This window comes from Aulonocara sp. 'chitande type north' Nkhata Bay, linkage group LG20 (genome assembly GCF_057382095.1).
Source record: "Aulonocara sp. 'chitande type north' Nkhata Bay isolate Kocher_YH1m ecotype deep benthic linkage group LG20, A_spYH_male_GT1.1, whole genome shotgun sequence".
NCBI classification, from domain to species: domain Eukaryota; kingdom Metazoa; phylum Chordata; class Actinopteri; order Cichliformes; family Cichlidae; genus Aulonocara; species Aulonocara sp. 'chitande type north' Nkhata Bay.
Window position 1 is genome coordinate 1,589,731 of NC_141363.1, and position 21,348 is coordinate 1,611,078.

General features: G+C 40.5%; 2 protein-coding genes across 2 annotated transcripts in view; one reads left to right on the top strand and one right to left on the bottom strand.

Moving 5' to 3' along the window:
* LOC147304764 (putative RNA helicase mov-10-B.2) lies at positions 1-15,121 on the top strand. The gene is made up of 23 exons (XM_086278700.1): positions 1-389; positions 1,265-1,367; positions 3,934-4,115; positions 4,452-4,548; positions 4,646-4,787; positions 4,890-5,142; positions 5,242-5,352; positions 6,138-6,315; positions 6,806-6,948; positions 7,057-7,233; positions 7,479-7,591; positions 7,709-7,905; positions 8,215-8,312; positions 8,442-8,539; positions 8,628-8,726; positions 9,522-9,627; positions 9,710-9,827; positions 12,438-12,629; positions 12,754-12,831; positions 12,915-13,040; positions 13,126-13,214; positions 13,333-13,445; positions 13,582-15,121. Exons 1-23 carry the CDS (start codon positions 256-258, stop codon positions 13,641-13,643), a joined length of 3,009 nt encoding a protein of 1,002 aa, XP_086134826.1. The 5' UTR covers positions 1-255; the 3' UTR covers positions 13,644-15,121.
* The window catches only part of LOC147304765 (rho-related GTP-binding protein RhoA-D), a 19,840-nt gene continuing 13,032 nt past the window's right edge, over positions 14,541-21,348 (bottom strand). Inside the window, exons 2-5 of the mRNA XM_086278701.1 lie at positions 20,096-20,251; positions 17,476-17,596; positions 16,336-16,466; positions 14,541-16,219 (exon numbers count right to left, since the gene is read on the bottom strand). Of these exons, the coding sequence (XP_086134827.1) occupies positions 16,046-16,219; positions 16,336-16,466; positions 17,476-17,596; positions 20,096-20,251 (582 nt within the window). The 3' untranslated portion in view covers positions 14,541-16,045. The remainder of the gene's footprint in view (positions 16,220-16,335; positions 16,467-17,475; positions 17,597-20,095; positions 20,252-21,348) is intronic.

Below are 21,348 nucleotides of genomic sequence, written 5' to 3' on the forward strand. Positions count from 1 at the left end.
AGTTTCATTTCTCCGGCCTGACTGACTCTCTGGGTGTGCCTGCTTTTAGTCTCCGAGCATGACTGTTTCAGTACGCAGCAGATAGCATAGAGGTGCTCCGCCCATGCGGGCGGTCAAGGAATGGAAAGCTAAAGCCCAGTCTTAGGGTATTGCTATATGAAATAAACACAAGCTGTGCGTTGATGCGTTACATCCGCATTTAGACGATCGGCACGGACGATTTAGGATATACTCTGATAATATCAACTATTGATCATGGTTAATGTGAAGTTATCTATCCGCTGCAAAATTGGACTCGAGTTCTTCGAGTTTTTGAAGGAGACTAATCGAGTATCCATCACAGACAGGATTCAGCTGAGAGACATTTACAACAATGAGTTCCGGATGAGGTGGGTTCTTGATCACTGTTATTTATAAAAGTATCCATAACCAAAAACTGCAGTAAAAGTTGAAGTACTGAATCGACTTCTTGAAGTAAAAGCCAAAAAGTGCAGGCTCTGAAATGTACTCAAAGTGAGAACGTAAAAAAGTAGGTCCTTGAGGGAATTCTACCACCAATTTTTGTGCAACTGAACCTTGTGCCAAATTAATATAAGACTGAAATCAGTCTGTTATGTAGGATACCAGCAAAACAAACAAATTTATATATATAAATTTTTCTTCTGATGTCTACATTGTGGAGGGTGACTTTGCCTTGAGTACAATCAGAGGTTAAAGTGGAATTCGGCTGGTATGGAAGCCCTAAGATCAGTTGTTGTCGTTTAGTGGGGAAAAGAATGATAACTCACAATTTTATGATCGGCTAACCTGCTGCTCTTTGTGGATTTACAGAAATGAATTGAACAAGATGTCAGCAGATGTTTCACAACCTATCTCGGCTTTTTTCCATTTCCTAAACAAACAGCATTGGTATAAATTTTACAGGTCATACACAGATGTGATTGAAAATGACGACATTAATCTTTAAATCTGTATCAGAAATCACTGTGCAGTCCTTCCCTTTACACATAACCCCTCTTTTTCCTTTTGTCTCCTGTCTGTCTTACAATTTTCTCCATCTCTGACTAAAGTTAGAATTCTCTCCCTGAAAAAGCAGCAGTAAAGCAGCTGGACCTTTCGTTAGCAACACTGTGCGGCAGACTGCGCACAGTTTGTGTTCTTGCTGATGTTTGTTGAGCTAATAGAAATGTTGCATTTGATATTTTCTGCCACTTGAAAAGTGAACTTACTTTGTTACCAATGATATTCTTTGTAAACACTTCAGGAATCCAGAGGCCAAAGATCCAAACTTTGGGTCAGTCCTGTATGCCCTGAAAGTGTCCAACAAAATAACAAGACAAAGAGACACTATTCGTTTCAACTCCAAGGTATGCACTACTCCTCTTTCATTATCTGTTATACCAGAATCTCTAACGGTACATGTGTTTCTTAACAATTACTGATTTCAATGATTGATTGATTGATTGATTGATTGATTGATTTTTTACCATAAAACTTACATTTTCACATTTTATTTAAGCACATCACTCAGTCTTGTAGTTGAGATAACAAGGCATGTCTGATATTTTTTTAGAATCTCTCAGTGATACAACTTCAAGTGAAACATTTAAATTTAAAATCAGTTAATCATACAGGTAAATAATGTTTATCTGATGAAACAAAAACAAAAACAAAATACTGGAGGCTGATTATAGCCCAATGAAATGAATCTTAGCCTTTAGTCATTGTTGGGTAAAGTCCAGATGGCAGCTCGTGGATTGAGGTAGGTGCGGTGCTGGTGTTGAGTTGGTGATCACGTGCCACACTGATGTTCCCTTAGAGTCAGTGCTACAGTGTCAATGGAAAATTGTATTTAGTAGTCAGTATAATCTTTTAGTGATATAAGTTTGCTTATGGTAGGATGCTGTTTGTAGTTATTTGGTAGTGACAGGATGTGTGATTTTTAGCAGGCTTGGTTCACCCCCACATCCTGGGAGCGTGGGAGAGGTCGTACCTTGTTTTATTGTTTTAACGTAGCTATGTCTGTTTTAGTCTAAGTGCTTTAACTGCTGGACTTCCTCACCGTGCCATCTAGGGTGGGGGAGACTACCCTCTTTATGACCAAGGATGTACATTTTGTGCTTTCATGTTATATGACCCTTTGATCAACACACACACACACACACACACACACACACACACACACACACACACACACACACACACACACACACTGGAGTCTCTTAGAGTGGAGGCTGCCCTTGCTAGCAAGAAGTTCTGTGTGTTTCTCTTCTCTGAGTCTTTACTGAAGAAGTGTTTTAGAACATTTTCCCTAACATACAGTATAAAGAAGAACAGGGCTTTATTTGGAATATCTATTCCTTAATTGTGTTTACATCAAGCGTCAGGATACAGCTAATCCACTGACATTATGCAAATGTTTTTACAGTGACTGTGAGGCATATATACCACTTAGGCATCAGCAAAGACTTCATTGTTAGCTGTTACTTCCTGTTTCTCCAGTGCACAATAGTGAACATATTTTTATTTGGTTTTCAAGGTTTTATGTTGTCAACATTTGACAATAAAATGAATAAATGAAACAATTTTTTCCAAATTGTGATGTTTTTACAGATATAATACAGGTCATTGATAGTAGTCGTAGTTTCTCTGACAGTGTTTATCATTTTGGTAATTTCCTTCTGTGACTTTTCCAGAATAACTTTTGTATTTTAATATAACCGTACCAATAAAACAGTTATCTGCCCTTCCATTTTCATACCTGAGAATGCCACAGAGTTAAATCTGGGCTATGCAGGCTTATTTTTTTTTATGTAAAAAGGCAAACTTCTTGGTTATCACAGAGGAGGTCAAAGAGTAAAGCTATTCTCAACCTGTTATATGTTGATATATATGAGTGTTCATATCTTATCTCATATCTTATCTCATATCCCTCCCCGTTGCTTGGCTCTTGCTTGCTCACAAGGGGTCGTCTGATTGTTGGGGTTTTCTGTGTATTATTGTGTCTGTCTGTCCGTCCGTCCATCCGTTCAGCATTTTGAGCACTTTTTAGCTGTTTTCGTGCCTTTGGAAGGATTTTATCAGCAGGATAGCACTAAAACCATCTAAGAGACCATCATGAACTTCACACACGTGTAACAGTTGAAATCAAAGTGATGATTTATTTGGAGGGAGTGTGCTTTGAGCCATGAGTACTTAATAAAGGTTATCCCAGCACAAAGGTAGAGCTGCAATCTGTTCTTTTAGCAACATAAATGTTACATCAGAGAAATTTATTGAAATGGGCTTTTGAAATTGGTATTGTGAGTTTTAAATCATGATGTGCCATCTACTGTACACCTCATGTATTCTAACTTCAGTGTTAGAGGAGGTGCAAGTGGAAGCAAAGTTCATATTTACAGTAAATATTCTTACCCTAGTTTGCTATTGACAGAGGGCAACTGTTTCCTTGTTTTCAGCATGTTTGACCTCACCTCATAGTAAAAAGCCAAACAGGTTCTAAAAGACATTAAGGTATTATTATTGTCTAAAACAAAACTGGTTCAGCTTGCTCTTCTTCTTCTTTTTTTGTATTTGTTAATAGGAGGATCATTAATTGTGTTATTAATGGTTAAAATAAAATAGCTTTTTTTTTTTATAGGACAACATTTTATAGGACTTAATATTCTTAAACTGTCCACAGGAATCAGTTTAAAAATTTGAAGTCAAAGTGAGTTAAGGAATCAGAGTTCACGTAAGGACAGGATGCTGTCACTTCCTCAAAAATACATCCTGTTGTCTGAAGAAAATACTTCAGAGTTTCTTAAGACGACGCTCATTCTCTTTCTTGGTTGCAACTTTATAAGCTCAGATAAATAAAGCCAGAAACGTGACAGTGGTTTTTCTTTTTCTAAATCCTAAAATAAAACTGACATGAAGTGATGATCCACACAGGTCAAAGCTCTTTACGTGGACCAGTGGCAGTGGCAGAGAGACCGTAAACCGACGCCTGCCCAGAATGGAGCAGCCAGTCCGGGGATGGGACAGACAGCAGCCTCTGCAGATGAGGCAGAGACAGGAGTAAGATACCGGAGGAAAACGGCCAGTCTCCTGATGAACAAACTCAAGTCAGAGAGGTAACCTGGCACAATGCAACTCACAGTGTGAACATGCTTTTTATTTTTAAGGCAAACCATTAGGAATGTTTTTGTTTAATGAGTAAATGAAATGTGAAACATGGGAAAACACAACTCATGTGCTGTGGCAAACAGGCCAGGCATGTATGCAGAACATGGAGGTGCGAGTGTGGCTACTTCAGTCCATTAACCTCTGTCACTCACTCAGAGCATCCGCCTCTGCTGCCTGTATTACTTCTGCATGCAGCTAGAAAAGAAAGGCAAACGTGAAAGAAGTGGCCTGAACCCCTGCAGTAAAACAGTGAATCAATGCCTCTGATCTTCTCCCACCTACAGAACCCACTTCATATCTGACAAAAATGGGATCAGCATCACATCCGAACGTTCGTTTGAGAATGGAAAACTTCACTTACGTGTGGAAGAGACCTTTGAGGTATTTAAGCCATCAGATTGCAATGTTCCCCGATATATACATGTGCTTACAAACAAACAAAGGAAAAACTTTACAAAATGATGTGTTTTGCTAACAGAGTGAGATAACCCTGCATGTGAAGAACACTGGAACAGAAACTGTGTATTTCACCTACTACACACCTCTACACTGGCTCAAGTGCTTGTCGCTGGTTGACGAGCAGAAAGTGACCAAACAGAACCCCCTGACACTAAAACCAGGTGACGCGAGCATCACAGATAAGCTAGCTCGTTTGACTCACATTTGACTCACAGATTACAGGTTGAATTTGACCATTAATGCACTCAACATCCGGGTTTCAGGTGACAGCTATAAAATCCAGGCTGTCTTCCGCTTCAGCTTGGTTGGTTTCTATCCAGCTACACTCGCCTTTGAATTCAAACCAGACCTGCAGCCATCCTCTGCTGCATTTTACATTGTGCGCTTTATTGAGGCTGAGTGTGTAACTTCCTTGGGACTGGAGCTAGCACCTACAGCCCCCTACAAACCTCGCTCCATCCCCGCCTGGACTCCTGAGGTTGATTGCATGACTGTGGATGGGATGCCACCTGAAGGGTACTACGCTTTATTTAGCTGTTAAACGTACTCTGTAAATGTACAAAAATACATTTTCTGTCTCTTTTATAATACTACACCTTTATTTGTCTCCTTAAGGCTGGCATTAATACATCTAAAATACGTGGTTAAGCTGAAAGAGTATCGAGTACCATCATACATCCGTAACCTCCTTACATCACTGAAGTACTCATCATTCAATGCTAAAAGGTAAGAAAGAGCCTTGAGATTGTGGTAAATGTTAAATGGTAGTTTGCCTCACTCATGTTTATTTTCCATTAGTTTTTTATGAGGTTAAAGTGTTTTAAAAATTGCAGTGTTATCAGTTTGTTGTCAGTGTCTTCTGATTTCACTAATCTGGTGACATCTTTTATGATATTTAACAATGATCTCTTTTGAGACAATAGGACAAAAACATAGATTAACTAGAGGGGCAGTGGAAGAACATACACCAAGGCAATGTTATTTCAATTCCATTCTGCACTAAAACTAATTTAGTCTTCTTCTTTTTTTTTGAACACCTCTCCACCAAAGCAGTTTTACACAACTTTTCTGTGTGTTATCGATCGTAAATGTATGTGGATGTCCTTCCCAGCTGGATGGGATGTTAGTTGGTCTTCCACATTGTGGGAAAGGAGCAGGTGCTTTTACCACTAGAAAGTGGGCATGTCGTCTAGTTTGCCCTGCATATCCAGTATTTCCAGTAGTGACAATCCTTCTAAAAGACACTGCTGTTTGCTATATGTGAGAAAGGGCGACTGTGGAAAACACGTCATCTCATTCTCCTGAGATTGTCCTAAATTTGTGTGTGATATGGCTCAATTTTTCATAAAATTCAAGCTTGGTAGTTTTTGTGTAATCTTGGTGACAAACAGCAATGATCAGCAATTAAGAAATTGATGTGATCTACTGAGATCCTCTAATCTCAACTCAGCTTCTGTGATATGATTTGCAGTATACAATGTCATCTGTTTTTCATGTGGTGTGTCTCAAAGAGCCATACTGGAGAGTCCCTTGAACTGGGAGAACTACACAGAGAGGTTCCAGGTGCTGCTGTATCTGGAGGAGCTTCAGATGGAGGTGGACATCAAGAGATACAACATCCCCAATACTGACAGAGGACATGCTACCATGACTAAAGACAAAACGAACAAGAAGCTTCTTGTTCTGGAGGTAAATGTATCAGATATGTCAGACATATGATTCTGATCACATTTAGTTGTTACCATTAGTTCAATTATAAAAATGTATAAGACCAACTAACAGCTCAGCCTCTCTTAGTGCTATATGTAATATGGTGAGAAAGAACAGTACAACACCTGAAAAATTAAAGAAATAAGCAAGTTGTTAGTGAGCATATAACTGAAGGTTTCATTCATTTCATGAAGAGTTATAAAAATTAACACTGAAAAATACCCCTCAGTTATGAAGGTCATTCATTTAAACCCATATCAAACTCATACAAAACATACTACATACCTAAATATGGTCATTCTTCACTGACCCATTCATATGTTAAGCTTGTTTTTCATGTCGGTTCCTAAAAATGACAAGGACCTCTACACAACCTTGACTGCTTGTGGCAGCTTGTGGGACACATTCAGCTCATGTTTGTGTCATCACGGTTATCCTTGTGACAGATAGCTCTTGTCCCTTTTCCCAGGTGCCTGGTGTGGCTGAGAACCGTCCCTCTGTGCTCCGAGGAGATAAGCTGCTGGTGTATCCTGTTGGAGAACCAGGGGTCAAGTACTGTGGCTACGTCCACAGTGTGCACCTGGACAGTGTTAAACTGGGTTTCAGCTCCCAGTAAGATGATGACTGTTTAGCATTATAAAAGTACAAATCAAGGGAGATTAATACATTTCTAGTAAAGTGATATTTGTGGCATCTTAGGTTTTGTGAATTTCTTTACAGGTTGGTCAGCCGCTTTGTAGAAGGTATGAAGTTCAGTGTTGAGTTCACTATAACCCGCCTGACTCTGCGTCTCCAGCACAGAGCGGCAGAACTGGCTTCTTCATATAGACTGGAAAGCGTGTTGTTTCCTGCTGAACCCAACATGTCCTTTCAGCCAAAGGACCTTCCCAATCTCAGGTTAGAAACTCTAGTGGACTGATCACATACTTTTTTTAATACACAGTGCATGTGTTATCCTTTTTCCCTACATGTAAATAAATAATGGATGATCATCAGTGCTGCACTACTCAGCCGAGGCTGAAATTTTGGTTCTCTGTATACACTTAAAATGTATAAATCATCCTGAAATGACAGGAGTGATTCAGGCATGTGATTCAGCTCTAAAATTATTCCTTTTTTTCCATTTATTTTTCCATCAACAGGCTGTTTGATAGGCAGCTGGAGAAAAATCCAGAGCAATATCAGGCAGTACAACACATTGTAGCTGGCTCATCCAAACCTGCCCCCTACCTGATTTTTGGTCCACCTGGAACTGGTACTGGGTCCCAAAGATTGCTACCCCTCTGCTTTTGAGCTGCTATAGAAGGAACTTATCATAAGTCTGAAAATGCAACTCAGCTGATGCCGTTTTTATGTTTCCTGTTCTATTCAGGAAAAACAGTGACTGTGGTGGAGGCCATCAAGCAGATAGAGAAGACACAAGCTAACTGCTACATTCTGGCATGCACTCCAACCAACAGTGCTGCTGATCTGCTTTGCAAGAGGATTCTGGAGCATGTGGACAAGCGTAAAGTATATCGCATGTATGCCAGCAGCTGGGACCCAAAACTTGTTCCTGATGAACTAATGGTCAGTGCTGGGAGTTCATTTAATGAAAATGATTTGTTTTTCTTTTTTAATGGAGATGCAGTTTATCAAGAAACTAACTCTGCATTACCTTTCATTCACCTGTGATATTAGAGCAAACTTTCATTCAGTAGTTTACATTTAAGTATCTACTATATGTGAAATGCACTTCATGACTGTAATGTTCATGCATGACACACTGAATGAGGACTCACTCACTCATTTCTTAACCACAGTGTTGATGTGCGTTCTAGTGCTTGATGCTATTGTATTAAGTCTCACTGAGGTTTATGATACGATGGCACTTTACAGGAATGCTCTAACCTGGTTGGGGAGTGTTACATTTTCCCTGCTAAAGAAGAGCTGATGACGTATAAGATCATGGTCACCACCCTGTTTACTGCCGGAAGGTAGTGAATGACTCACACTGCAGTCATATCTGCATGACACTGTCTATAACATTAACACAACATTAAACATGACAGATGAACGTGGCAAATATGACTTTGTGCCATGTAAAGATTTGTTGATCTGTGCAGATTCGTCTCAGGTGACATTCCAGCAGAACATTTCACTCATGTGTTTATTGATGAGGCTGGACATGCTGTGGAGACTGAGTGTATAATACCATTGGCAGGTATAAACAACAAAGAGTTTTCCTTTCTAGAGCTGTACTAAATTTGATTTATATGATGATTGATTTTTGTTATTTTGTGGGACCAAAGGGTTGCTTGATGCAACGGCTGGTCAGGTTGTTCTGGCTGGAGACCCCAAGCAGCTTGGCCCCATTCTTAGATCTCCTTATGCTCTGAAATACGGCATGGGTAAGTACAGACGTAAGAACACTTATGTTGCCTTGCGCACAAATCTACTGTAATACAGAGAAATAAGGCTACATAGTATTTTTCCTCCTCCCACAGTCCAAGGACGTGCGTGTTTTTGGGGATTCTGAATTGGCCACAAGGTGCTGAGAAAGAGTATTCCAGATGTAACATTTGTTTTGAGTGTGTTGATGGAGAAGTACAGAAAAGGTCAGAAGATGTTGCACTGTGTCTTTGTGGATCTAAAGAAAGCAGATGATAGAGTGCCAACAAAGGAGCTGTGGTACTGCATGAAGAAGTCAAGAGTGGCAGAGAAATATGTGAGAGTGGTGCATGAGGACAGCGAGACAGTGGTGAGGTGTGGAGTAAAGGGTGTGGGATTACATCAAGGATTGGCTCTGATCTCCTTCTTGCTTGCTGAGCTTGACATATTAAAATTTTCTTTGAGAGTGACCAGAATAAACGGGATTAGAAATGAGTACATCAGAGGGACAGCTTAGGTTGAGCAGAGATGGTTTGGACATGTGCAGAGGAGGGAAAGTAGATATGCTGGACACAAGATGTTGAATGTGGACTGAACGGGCAAAAAGAAAAGAGGAAGGCCACAAAGAAGATTCATGGATGTAGTGAGATGGAGGCAGATGAGCTACTGTGGCGACCCCTGGATAGCCTTCAGCCCTGGCTTGGACAAGTGGTTAAAAAAAAAAAAGATGAATGAATGGATGGATACTGCCCGGAACTGTTTCCCTGTGTGTAGCAAACTGACATTTGGTTTTAAAAACTCTGTGCTGTCTACAGGAGTGTCCCTCTTGGAGCGGCTGATGAATAACTTCTCTCTGTACCAGAAGAACGCTGATGGTGTGTTCAGCAAACATTTTGTTACCAAGCTGCTGCGTAACTACAGGTGTGCTAGAAGAGAGTCTAAGGATGCTCGGTGACAAAAACTTGATTTGCTTGATTTGCAACAATGTGCATTTTTCTTTCAGGTCTCATCCTGCCATTCTCAAAATTCCCAATGAGCTTTTCTATGACGGGGAGCTGCAGGCTTGTGCAGATGAGTACGCACGAAACTTCTACTGCAACTGGGAAGAGCTACCAAAAAAGGTAGTGATTCTTCTTTTAACAAGTGTGCACTGTGCAGTGTATGTACAATTCACTAGCTGGGACCACATCCTCTGTAATGATGGGCGATGAGGGATGAGGAAGTGTGAACTGGTGCTGCGGTTTGGGGAAGGCCTCGAAGGGGACTGGCGACCAGTGATGGGAATAACGGCGTTACTTTTTTCAGTAACAAGTAATCTAACTAATTACTATTCCTATCCGGTTGTTCAGTGATGACGCGACGAATCCTACTTCCGGGTCTAAAGTAGTCTGCGTTTAATGTGGCTTTTGTGTTGTTAACATGTTTAATGTTTTGTATTTTCTTTTATTTAATCTCAAAAAGCTCCTAAAACAGTCAGTGATCACCGTTGACCTCCCTCGGCTTTTATTACCGCTAATCATTTATTTAAGCTCAGTTTTTAAAACCTTAGGATGTAACTACAGCCCAGCCCATGCAGCAGTATATGAATGACTAACCTCGTATTGTGGATGGATTATCTCAGTTGTTCTCCTGGCTGAAGTTTGGTCCTTTTACAGCATCCTGCCATGCGATTACATTTGTTCCTGACCACCGAGAACACTCACGTTAACTTTTATCGAGTGGAAAAAAGTTAGCTTGTTTATATTATGCTAACATAGCTGTGTCGCTAGCGGTCACGTAGCACATCATTATATACCAGCTAGCCCAACTTCAGTAACCCTACAAACGTCACTGCTGTTTAGTTTCTGTCTTCATTTATGTTGGAAGTAATAGCAGAGCTGTACGTTTGAATTTGTTTCCAAAACCCCGCAGTCAGGACATGCTATATTGTATTTAGATAGAAGCTAGCGAGCTAACTCCCTGCTAACTTCTAACTCCGTTAAATGTCATAAATTCCGTTTTCACGGATGCCTGGATGTTAAACTCAATTGTTACACCTGGTAGAGCAGAACGCTGATCATTTTATTAAAGATGAAAGACTTTAGACAGTTTTTCAACTCTCAGTAATGCCATAGTGATCGTTTGATATATGGACCTGCAGCGGAGTTTAGACCCAGACACGGCTAGTGACGTCAGACTGAACAACCGGATTGTTACAATGCCGTTACAGTTACTAACAAGGAAACGCGGTCCGTTACTATTTTTCAACAAACAGACGGTTGAAGCTGTATTCAGCTGTAAGTAATCTGGATGCTGCAGCTTTAAGCAGCTGCGCGCTCCCGCGGACGATAATCACAACACCTGAGTGCTGCTGTTTGACTGAGCAAGAATAAAGTAGTCATGGTAAGCCAATCACATGACCACTTAAAGACAAAGCAACAAGGTGACATATACCAGTTTTTAAATTGTGTTGATAGGCCACTTAAAACCAGAGTCATGATAAACAAGATATATGCCTGTTTATTCCTCAATAGTGTCGTCACGTAAGGACAGCGCTAGCAAGCACTCTCTTCTTATGCCCCCCCCTAACAGGGGAAGTTTTAGGAGTAGAAAAAGAGAGCGAGCGAGTTTTGAGACGTGAGAGATTTGTGACGTTTAGCGTGTTTGGAGTGTGTAGTTAATGTGCTGTCTTGTGTAGTTAGTGTGTTGTGGATAGTTTTGTGTTGTGTGTCAGAACAATGAGGCGACTGCTGTCTCCAGGTAGAAACAGCAGTGATACACCTGCTGCTGTCAGAGCTGCAGGTATCAGGCTGTGATGTTTCCTTTATAGTGGACAGAAATGATGTTTTTGCAGTGGCACAAATAATTTGTGGCATCTTATTGAAGAACAGCTGATTGTTCTGTAAATAGTTTGAAATGGTTATTTAAAAAAATCAAGGTAAAAGGTAAATGGATGCAAATAACTTTGTTGTTTGCAAAACTTGTGCATAGGATTTTAAAATTGACAATTTATATTTGCATTTAACATTATGAAATATGATTCATTAAACATGTTTGTGGTTGTTACAGTAAAAAATATAACCTTTTCTCCTCGGATTTAGTTTTTTTTGTCTGATTTTAGATCAATTGTGTTAATACAGTCTGTAAAAAATGAAAACATGACTGTAGATTCAGACACGTGAGGTTGTGCTGAAAAGGATGAGACCAAACAAGTAAATAGTTTTTAAAGGTGAGATGTGGAGGAAACATCAAAAGTAGTTAAAAATGGACAATTATACCCTGGACCCCAGAGGGTTAAACTTTTTTTTTTAAAGTAACGCAATAGTTACTTTTCAAGTAATTAATTACTTTTAGAATATTGTAACTCAGTTACTTTTTTTGAAGAAGTAACTAGTAACTATAATTAATTACTTTTTCAAAGTAACTTGCCCCGGGCCGGGCAGATCCCCAGGTACTAACGAGAAATGAATGAAAGGAAAAGAGGAGAAGAGAGAGAAAATGGGGGGGGGGGGGCATGAAAATGAGAACAGCAGGTATTGGTGAAGGGGGGCTTTTATAGCCTGAGGCCGGAGGGGGCGTGAAGGAGGAGTGGTCCCGCTCCTGAAATTCAGATGATATCTCCACATAATTAATTTACACATCCAGTCTTCTTCTACTGCTTTTGGAAATCAAAGCAACAAAAGCTTTGCTGCAACTACTCAGAGCAGTGAGGTAGTTAAAAGTTTCACCAATTCAAAATTGATGTCTTTCAGAACTTCCCAGTGATCTTCCATGGGGTGACTGGCATTGACAAACGTGAGGCCAGCAGTCCTTCTTTCTTCAATGTAGCTGAAGTGGAGGTGCTGATGGACTATGTGCGGAAACTGCTGCAGGCACAAGGCAAGAAGGGCGTGGCAAAGATTGCACCCCGAGACATAGGCATCATCGCCCCCTACAGGAAGCAGGTGTGATTACATTTTTTTTATGTAGTGGTTACAAACCTTTGCTATAACTACAAATGAACACACGTGGATAAGATGCAGATTTAAAGGTGTGGTTAGTGGTTATGTTTTTCTTTGTGTCACACAGGTGCAGAAAATCCGCAAGGCACTGGAAAAAATTGGTCTGGAAAAAGAATTTCAATTTATGAGTATGGAAAACCTTAAGGTAACTAAATGTTGGAGAGTAAAAGACTTCAAAACACAGAGTAGCAAGTGTGTCAGAAATGCATATTTGTGTGTGTGTGTCAGGTTGGTTCAGTGGAGGAGTTCCAGGGCCAGGAGAGGAGAGTGATTTTGGTGTCTACAGTTCGAAGCAGCCCCGATTACACAGAGATGGACAAAAAGTTCAACCTGGGCTTTGTCAAAAACGAGAAGGTAAATAACGCAATCCCATACACAGACACACAAAATGAAGAGCCTGCATTTACAGATTATTGTGACACGTTCTTTTGTTGTCCAGAGATTTAATGTGGCTGTGACTCGAGCTAAAGCCCTGCTGATTGTGGTGGGAAACCCCAGAATTTTGGAAACAGATTCCACCTGGGCCCGGCACGTGACACACTCCTACTTCCGCTTTCAGCAAACGTTAAATTTTAAACTCAGCTTTAAATTTGAACGAGTGATCTGTGCTGACTTTCTTGTTCACTCTTTCTCTGTTCGCCTGCAGCTTCATCCAGTACTGCAGAGATGAAGGAGGTTACACTGGATTCACTCAGGCAGAGGAGGATGAATATGTGGTAGCTCGACTTCAAGCACTTTACATCTCAATTGAGCCCACAGGTAGCAAACAAAGGCTAATTACAATAATTGTGCCACTGAGTAAAAACATATGAAACTGAGGGTAATTCTTTCATAAAAACCTTCCTCATATGAACATGTTAAAATTCTCCACCTTGAATTTTGCTTTTCTCACCAGTTGAGACTGCAGAGAGTGTCATTCAGCAGCAGCTGGACCCTGAGTGGAGGAATGACATGTGAGCCAAAGGAGAGCCCCAAAAGCTGTTCAGAGGAATTCATTTCAGCACCATCAAACTGTCCTAAATGAACACTTTGCTATATCAAATGTCCAAAACAAGAGAGAATAACCAAAGTATATTTTACTAGATAATCTTGACCAAAGACAATGATAGACATAACTGTTTTGTGTTTAAAGCAACTATGTTGTCTCAGGGAACTGCACCACTAACACCAGCAACTTCTCACAATTACATGGTGACAATAAATCTTGAGACTGAAAAGTTCCTCAAGCAGCTCAGAAGTGCACTTTTCCAGCACTAGGAGAACAGATGAAGCAGTCTGTGCATAGGACCGAGTGTGCTTTATAAACGTGCACTTTATATGCAAGGATTCTTCTGTGTCATCTGATCATCAATAGAATCCAAAAGGAGCAGTTCGGGACCACGCCTGACTTTGCGAAGGAGCAAATTACTTGAATTTACAGTTTTAAATCAATCTGTGCTTAAGTATTAACTGGTTGTTAAATAACTGAAATGTACATGTCATAGTGTACATAGTGTTGCCTGCCCATGTATGAGACTTTCAATGTATTTCTTAATTACAGTTACCAAACAGCAATTTTATTCATTTTCTTATCAATGGAGTAATTGTAAGGTTCATTTTAAATCAAATTATTTAAATAAATCTAAGATGACAACACACGAGGTCACTTGAATGTTCAAACCTACCAATTTTGTTTTGTTGTTTTTTTACTTGTAAGTCTGAGGTCTCTTTAATTCTCATTTTAAATATTATACCAAGGGGATGCCAAAAGAAAGTTAAATGCTGATTTACTTATAGAAGTCAGTTGTAATAAATAAGAGTAAACAGTTATTGAGATGTAAATGTATTAAAACCATCTCCAAAACCAAACCAAAGTAGTATTTCAAAAATACTTTATTAACATGTTTGTCATGTTTCAGACATTCAAAACTTCCTGCTCCTGTTTGTAAAGCAGCTTCAATCAACCTTTTCTCAAATTTCGTTGTGACATTTAAGACAGAGCCACTGGCCAGACATTAGCCCACACCCACTCCAAGTGGAAGAACGTCTTGCTTTTGTTATTGTGGCAAGATGAATATTTGTACGATGTAATACACAAACAATTTGATCTGGGCTCTTTCTGAGCAGGAGTGCATACAGCCTTTGCCCTGTACTTCTTTATTTTGGCTCTGAAGGAGACACATGCGTAAACTCTGGCGTTTCATTCCCCAATATGTTTTTTTTTTTTTAATTCAAATTCTGTTTTACAGTTTTGTCACATTGGTGTAAAATCTCTTCATCTTTACGGTTCTAGCTTAGGGCCAAAAGACATCACTGTTACTCTGGTTTTTGCCTGTTCACAACTCAAAGAACGACCATACAGTGACTAAGGGCTCCTGTACACCACGCAATGATGTTTGAGCTGCTAATCTAGTTGTCAGCTACTTTTACACACAGACTAGGCTGATGTTATATAATATTAATATGGCTGTATATTGTGTGCATTCATCCACAGTGAGTCCAGTACACAGTATTGTGAGATGACTGTATACTGGACCTCAAACAGTACAGGCAGGATGCAGGGCTCATCGGGGGGAAGCTGTAATGACGTCTGCCAGAGCCAGTGTGAGCACGACTGCACATATTGTGTCCAAGACAATAGACCACTGTCTGCAGTGCCAGTTTAAGCCATCGCCATGGAGAAAGACAGAGACCGAGGTGCAGGCCGAAGCCTCTCCATACAGTCGCTCCTGCATTACTTTATGTAGGTTTCAGTGGATTAATGAAGTGTGAACAGGCTGTAAATTTAGTCCTTTGTGTCAGAAGAGAAAGCTGTGGAAAACAGCACTCTGCTGACACAGCACTTGGTGAAATAGAACTTTCGGGGTCTAAAATAAATTGTCTGACAAAAAAGGAATCAGGACTGAAGCTGATGTATAAAAGGAGACTAAGTGGCACACACAGGTTGAAGAGAAGCAGAGGAAAACAGAAGTAAAGCTGTGTGCAGCTCATAGCTGTGAGAGAAAGTCCACAAAACCCTTCTCTGTAAACAAACATAACAGTGCCCAATGCATGACATTTATAAAGTATATGCACATAAATACAAACATACATATAAAAGTAAAGTAAGCGGGTTGGTCCTTCAAACAAGCTTGTGTTCTGGTAGAGAACAAACAGGAAAGAAGCAATAACAGAGTGAGCTGCAGAGGAGGCTGCTTTAAAAAAAGACGGCTGATTTGTTTTGCTTTTAAACAGGTGTGTCAGTCTTTCATATTTGCCGGCGGCACATCTGCGTCTGTGAAGTCCATGGAAGCCATTGATTTAAGGTTTCGCTAGGTTTGCTCTGTGTGTCGGGGAGGGGCTAGTCCTCCCTCAGGTGCTGTGGCCAACACTCTGGCTGTTCACAGAATCTGGCAGCCACCCCTCTTCTTACGCTTGCGCACCTGCAGTGCCGCTCTGGTCGCCATCTCAAACACGTCCCGCACTCCGTCCTTGGTCTTGGCTGAACACTCCAGGTAGCCAAAGGCACTGATGCGGTTGGCCATGTCTCTGCCCTCTTCAGGCTTTACTGGTTCCTGGGTGTCATATATAGAAAGCCAGTTAAAATTTCAGTGGTTGTGCGTGGACATTTATCTACTGAGAGGATGTGTTTCCTTTAACACAAAAACCAAAACCCCCCCAAATACAAGACCTGTTTCATCTTGGCGAGCTCTCTGCGTGTGTGTTCATCATTCCTAAGGTCCTTCTTGTTGCCCACGAGGATGATTGGGACATTGGGACAAAAGTGCTTCACTTCAGGTGTCCATTTCTCAGGAATGTTCTCTAAAAGAATAAAGAAAAACTCCATATATGAAAATCAGAGCATTAGTTTTGCACCAGACCTTTTTCCTCCTGTAAGGACAGTCACTAGTTTCCCTTGTGACTGTGCACAAAAAAAAATACCAAGAGGTCACTGAGAGCTAGTGTCACACACAGTCGACAAAACAAGCGATTTCTCTCTGAACAGAGATTACATTTTGTGTTAGAGTAGGAATATCCTAAAGCATGGATGAGGAAAGCAAAGAATGGCTGTAATGCTAAGTTACAACCCTTATTTTCGCTCTTCTAAAAGACATTTATAGTACTTCGTGACTTTTGTCTTCTCTGTGGCCATGGCAATGTTAAAGGACTGACAACACAACAAAAGTAAACACAAGCATCCCACACTACCGGTTGCTCCACATATCTAACCAAGCCCAGAGACCGTGACGCTCTGCTAAGCTTTGCTTAACACCTAAGGACTATAAAAGAAGTTCCCTGCTGAGATTTTGAGGAGATGCTGAGGTGGTAGAGGAAACTGCATTTAAAAGCTGCGCCCAAAAAGTTTCCTGCATCTCATCCATAGTAACTGCATGTTCCTGGTGAACCCTCTCCAGTCCGTCATGTCTACCATAGCAATCAAAGCTACAAAGGTCAGCTGATGCCCAGACTTCATTCCTAAAGTTCATTGGAGGAGCGACTGTAATCTCGTGTGTGCCTACATATTAATGCATCGTAATGCAGTTCAACCAGTCAAGTCATGACTTTTCCATGACAGTGGAAGATGGAATTTCAACAGCAGGTTACGATACCAATGAAATATGTGGGAAAACCCTTTGTAAGAAGATGTAGCCCCATGAGCAGATAAAATCTGGAACATTTCCCTGCCAGGTGACCTTTGTTGTGAAGTAATCTTACAAAAGAATAATACAACACTGTCTCAGGAACTCGGAGACTTTGCTTGTTGATTTCAGAAAAATATCTTAACTGGGGCACAGCAATGAACTAAAACACACTTTCACCGCCGCCTTACCTAAACTGTCAGGACTGTCTATGGAGAAACACATGAGGATTACGTCTGTGTCAGGGTAGGAGAGAGGCCTCAATCTGTCATAGTCTTCCTGACCTGCTGTATCCCACAATGCCAACTCCACCTGAGAGAGAGGAAGACAAAGAACAAAACATATGAAGCAAGCAGCTCCAACACAGAGCACACACTTGCTACCATTAAAATACAAAAACAGATTACAGACAAAAGAAATCCCATTGGACAGAGGGAGGAACATAACTGAGAACAACTCAATCCTCCACTATCGGGCCTAAACAGCAAGTCTGCAGAGGTGGAGGTGGTTCCCACAGGATCTCAGCTGTTAATCAAGCTGTTAGAAATCCCTCAGCGCCTCGCTTGCTCCAGATAAAAGAAAACGCTTGCAAAAATCATTTGCGAGAGGTCAGCATGAGCTGTAGCTCTAGTTACAATGCAACCACAAGGAACTACATAGGAATGTTTAGTACACACAAGCCTAGAAATGTCACTTCATGAGGAAATTATGGCTTTTTTAAAGTCAAAACTAAACTGAGGATTAAACTGCATTATTTATGCATTTTATTCTTCTGCTGATTTCATTTGCAGTATTTTTACTACTAATCACAGCTGGAGAACATCTTGATTGTAGTCCAGAGTGCAACAGTACCTCAACAATTCTTCTGGGCTTTTCTTACATCTCACATGTTTCTTGTTGGCTCACAAGCTTCTTACCAAGATTGCCCAGACACCGCACTTACAGTCTACCACAGGAAGGGTATTTTCAATATTTAATGAGATATAACACGTAAACTGTTGTAAAATAAGCTATTTCACACCAGGAAGAACCTCAGTCAGCTGCCCTTTGCTTCTATTACCAGTAGATGTCTCTCAGGAGTCAGGTTCCCAAGAGAAATCTTTTTTTCTTAGTAATGTTAACTGTAACGTAATATAAGGTCAAACAGTGTGTTATAAAATATTTCACTGCATCAAATAAAGTTGTTACATTTTAAATTCTTCCATCACATTCAACCTACTGAAGTAAAAACCAGCTGATCCCCAATTTTACAGCACAGGAAAAAGGAACAGGAAACGGGACATTAGTCATGATGTATTAGGAGAGGGGTCCCGACCTTGCACAGGAAGGTGGCACTGATCCATTTCCTGTTGCTAGCTGGAGATCTGCGGCTTTATAACAATGAAATAGCACAAATATTCTCTCAGAGCAGGCACTTATTGCCATCAATCTTGATGGGATGTGGTCCACAATCAACAGAGTCAAAGAGTGTCACATAAACCTGCCTGTTCCAAGAAACAGCTCAAATTTGCTCTTAGATTCTGCACTTGTGTAAATATTATATAAGCAAAAGTAGTGAGAGTAGGAGTAATACCTCTAATATAAAATGTCTCCTATTAATATTATCAATACATACACAGTGTAGTCAGTCTTTGCTCCTTTATTACAAAAGTATATCCTTATACTTTCATTTTCTTCATTTAATAACTGAAGGTTCACAGAGAACATTAGTACCCAAAGCACACGATAAACAATCTGCAAACTCGTTTTTTTGGACTCTTATTTGTTCTACTTTTCAGAAACAACCTAACTACTGTTTAAATGGCACCACAGGAGAAACTTGGAGGGGAAATACTAAAACCTAACAAATGTCTTAAACAGTGACAAGGAGCTCCAAATAGATGCTGATGTTTTGTAAGAATCACAAATAAATGGCTGAGAGCCACTGAGTCAAAAAACAAAAAAGGAAGAAGCTTTTATTACTTTTCCAAACAAAAAATAAATGTCAAATGGAAACTTGAACCTCTTTAAGTGAAGTTGTTACAAATACACAAAGGTCAAACTATTACTTCAATTTCAATAGTTTAAATTATTCATAGTCTTCAAACTGAAAACCGATATTTCAAATACGACGTATGTGCAAATTCCCCGCAGTTTGTGCGATTCCGTGTGCGTCAATGAAACTGTAAGTGTTAATACTTTTGACAGGTTAACTGGTATGAAAATAGTTATAGTTGTTCGTGCATGTTAAAGCTAAAGTTATGCCCCGGTACACAGATATCACGTTAGTAGGTTTATTTAATTATTTAATTAATTTGCACTAAGTTAATACCAGTGGCCAGAATCTCCTCCAATGATTACATCCCGCGGTTAAAGGATTTTTCTGTTGTTTATTGTTTAGTTTAGCTGCTGTTAGCTTGCCACATTTGTGCCTTAGTACTAGCAACTGGGAAGATTTGCGCTATTTAGCTAACTTCGGGTCTTACGGCGACCCCTAGTGGACATTGTAAAATATTGCTGTGTCTGAGTAGATGATGTGTTCTGATTGTTGCTTAGTTATCTTTGACCCTGCTAATTATAGTATTACCTGTTTCTGTTTCCAGACAACCATGCTTATAGTCACCTATACTGCATCTGCCACAATTAGAAGTGCATATCTGGCTGCATCACAGTTGGATTTATCCTGGCAAGCCCTGCTGTAACCAGTTCTTCTGTGAAGCTTCATTAAAGACGGTGAACTAGACTCCTGGACTGCAGCAGTCTTTCTGACTGAAGACTTGGGCCAGACTTGTATATCCAGCACTTCCAGTACATATATATTCTACAACGTACCTGTTTGGTATCAACTTCAATGTCAGCGATGTAGTTCTCAAACACAGTGGGGACGTAGACCTCTGGGAACTGGTCCTTACTGAAGACAATAAGCAGGCAGGTTTTCCCACACGCACCATCCCCAACTATCACCAGCTTCTTTCTGATTGCAGCCATCTACAAAACACAACAGTTTGATTAGTAAACATGTTTGTGATGATTAGTGAACTGGTGAGAATCAAGTGCTTTCAAACAGGGAAGGGAGCCACAGACTGTCTCACAAATCACCAAACACAAAGGTAAAGGAGAACAGATGTGCAGGGATGTGATCTCAGATGGATTTATATAAAGAGTTGTAAAGAGTACAGTACAGCACAAAATACTGACGCCAGCTTGCCTGCATCGCCTGCGCTCTACATGCTGCTGTACACTCATGACCTCTGTGCCACAATCATAATGATCTTTAACATGTCACTTCTACATCCCTGTGGCCAAGTGATATACAGCTCACACTGGTTTGGTCTGACACCTCGATGCTGCACACATTTCTCTTCTCTCATATCCCTGAAAGGCATAGATTTGAGTGAAATGTGGCTAGTCAGAGACCAAGAGGGGGACACACACACACACAGATCAATAGCCATCTCCCACGGGCTGACAATAATGGAGGGAAGGCAGCCGGAGATGGGACAACACACTGGCTGCCTGCCAGCAGCTTCAGCTTCCACCAGCCTCAAACTACCTGGACCAAGATTAGGATCAAAACCTCTGCAATCTCACACTCTCACACACACACTCTCACACACACACTCTCACACACACACACACACACACACACACACACACACACACACACACACACACACACACACACACACACACACACTTTAAGTAATAACTGATGAAAGATGTAGTAATATCTCCCAATTATTTAAAGTAGTCACTTGAGATGATGAACCAATAAAGAACCAGATCTGCTGATTGTTTCTGTTTTATGACCTGCAGCACGATTTGTTTATTTATTTTTTGCTGGTAAAAATTGAATGAATTCGACTTAGTCGACACCAAATATAATTTATAGTACCTGGTGAACACAGTTTAGCAGTAACGAGTCAGACATTTCCCTCAGGAGGCCAAACTGACAGGATGACCTTTGGACTCGGTGGAAGTTTTGTTAAACAACTGTTTTGCTACTTGAAAGGTGAGAATATCTCTGGGCTCGTTTCCTCTACTCCCAAATGACCAAACGAGGGATACGGCACACACAGGTAGAA

Excerpts from the sequence above, each read along its gene's own strand:
- LOC147304764 (XM_086278700.1), top strand. The coding sequence starts at position 256 with ATGGTTAATGTGAAGTTATCTATCCGCTGCAAAATTGGACTCGAGTTC. Across the intron at positions 4,549-4,645 it reads GTGTGGAAGAGACCTTTGAG|AGTGAGATAACCCTGCATGT; the intron begins GTATTTAAGCCA and ends TTTTGCTAACAG. Across the intron at positions 7,592-7,708 it reads TTTTGGTCCACCTGGAACTG|GAAAAACAGTGACTGTGGTG; the intron begins GTACTGGGTCCC and ends TGTTCTATTCAG.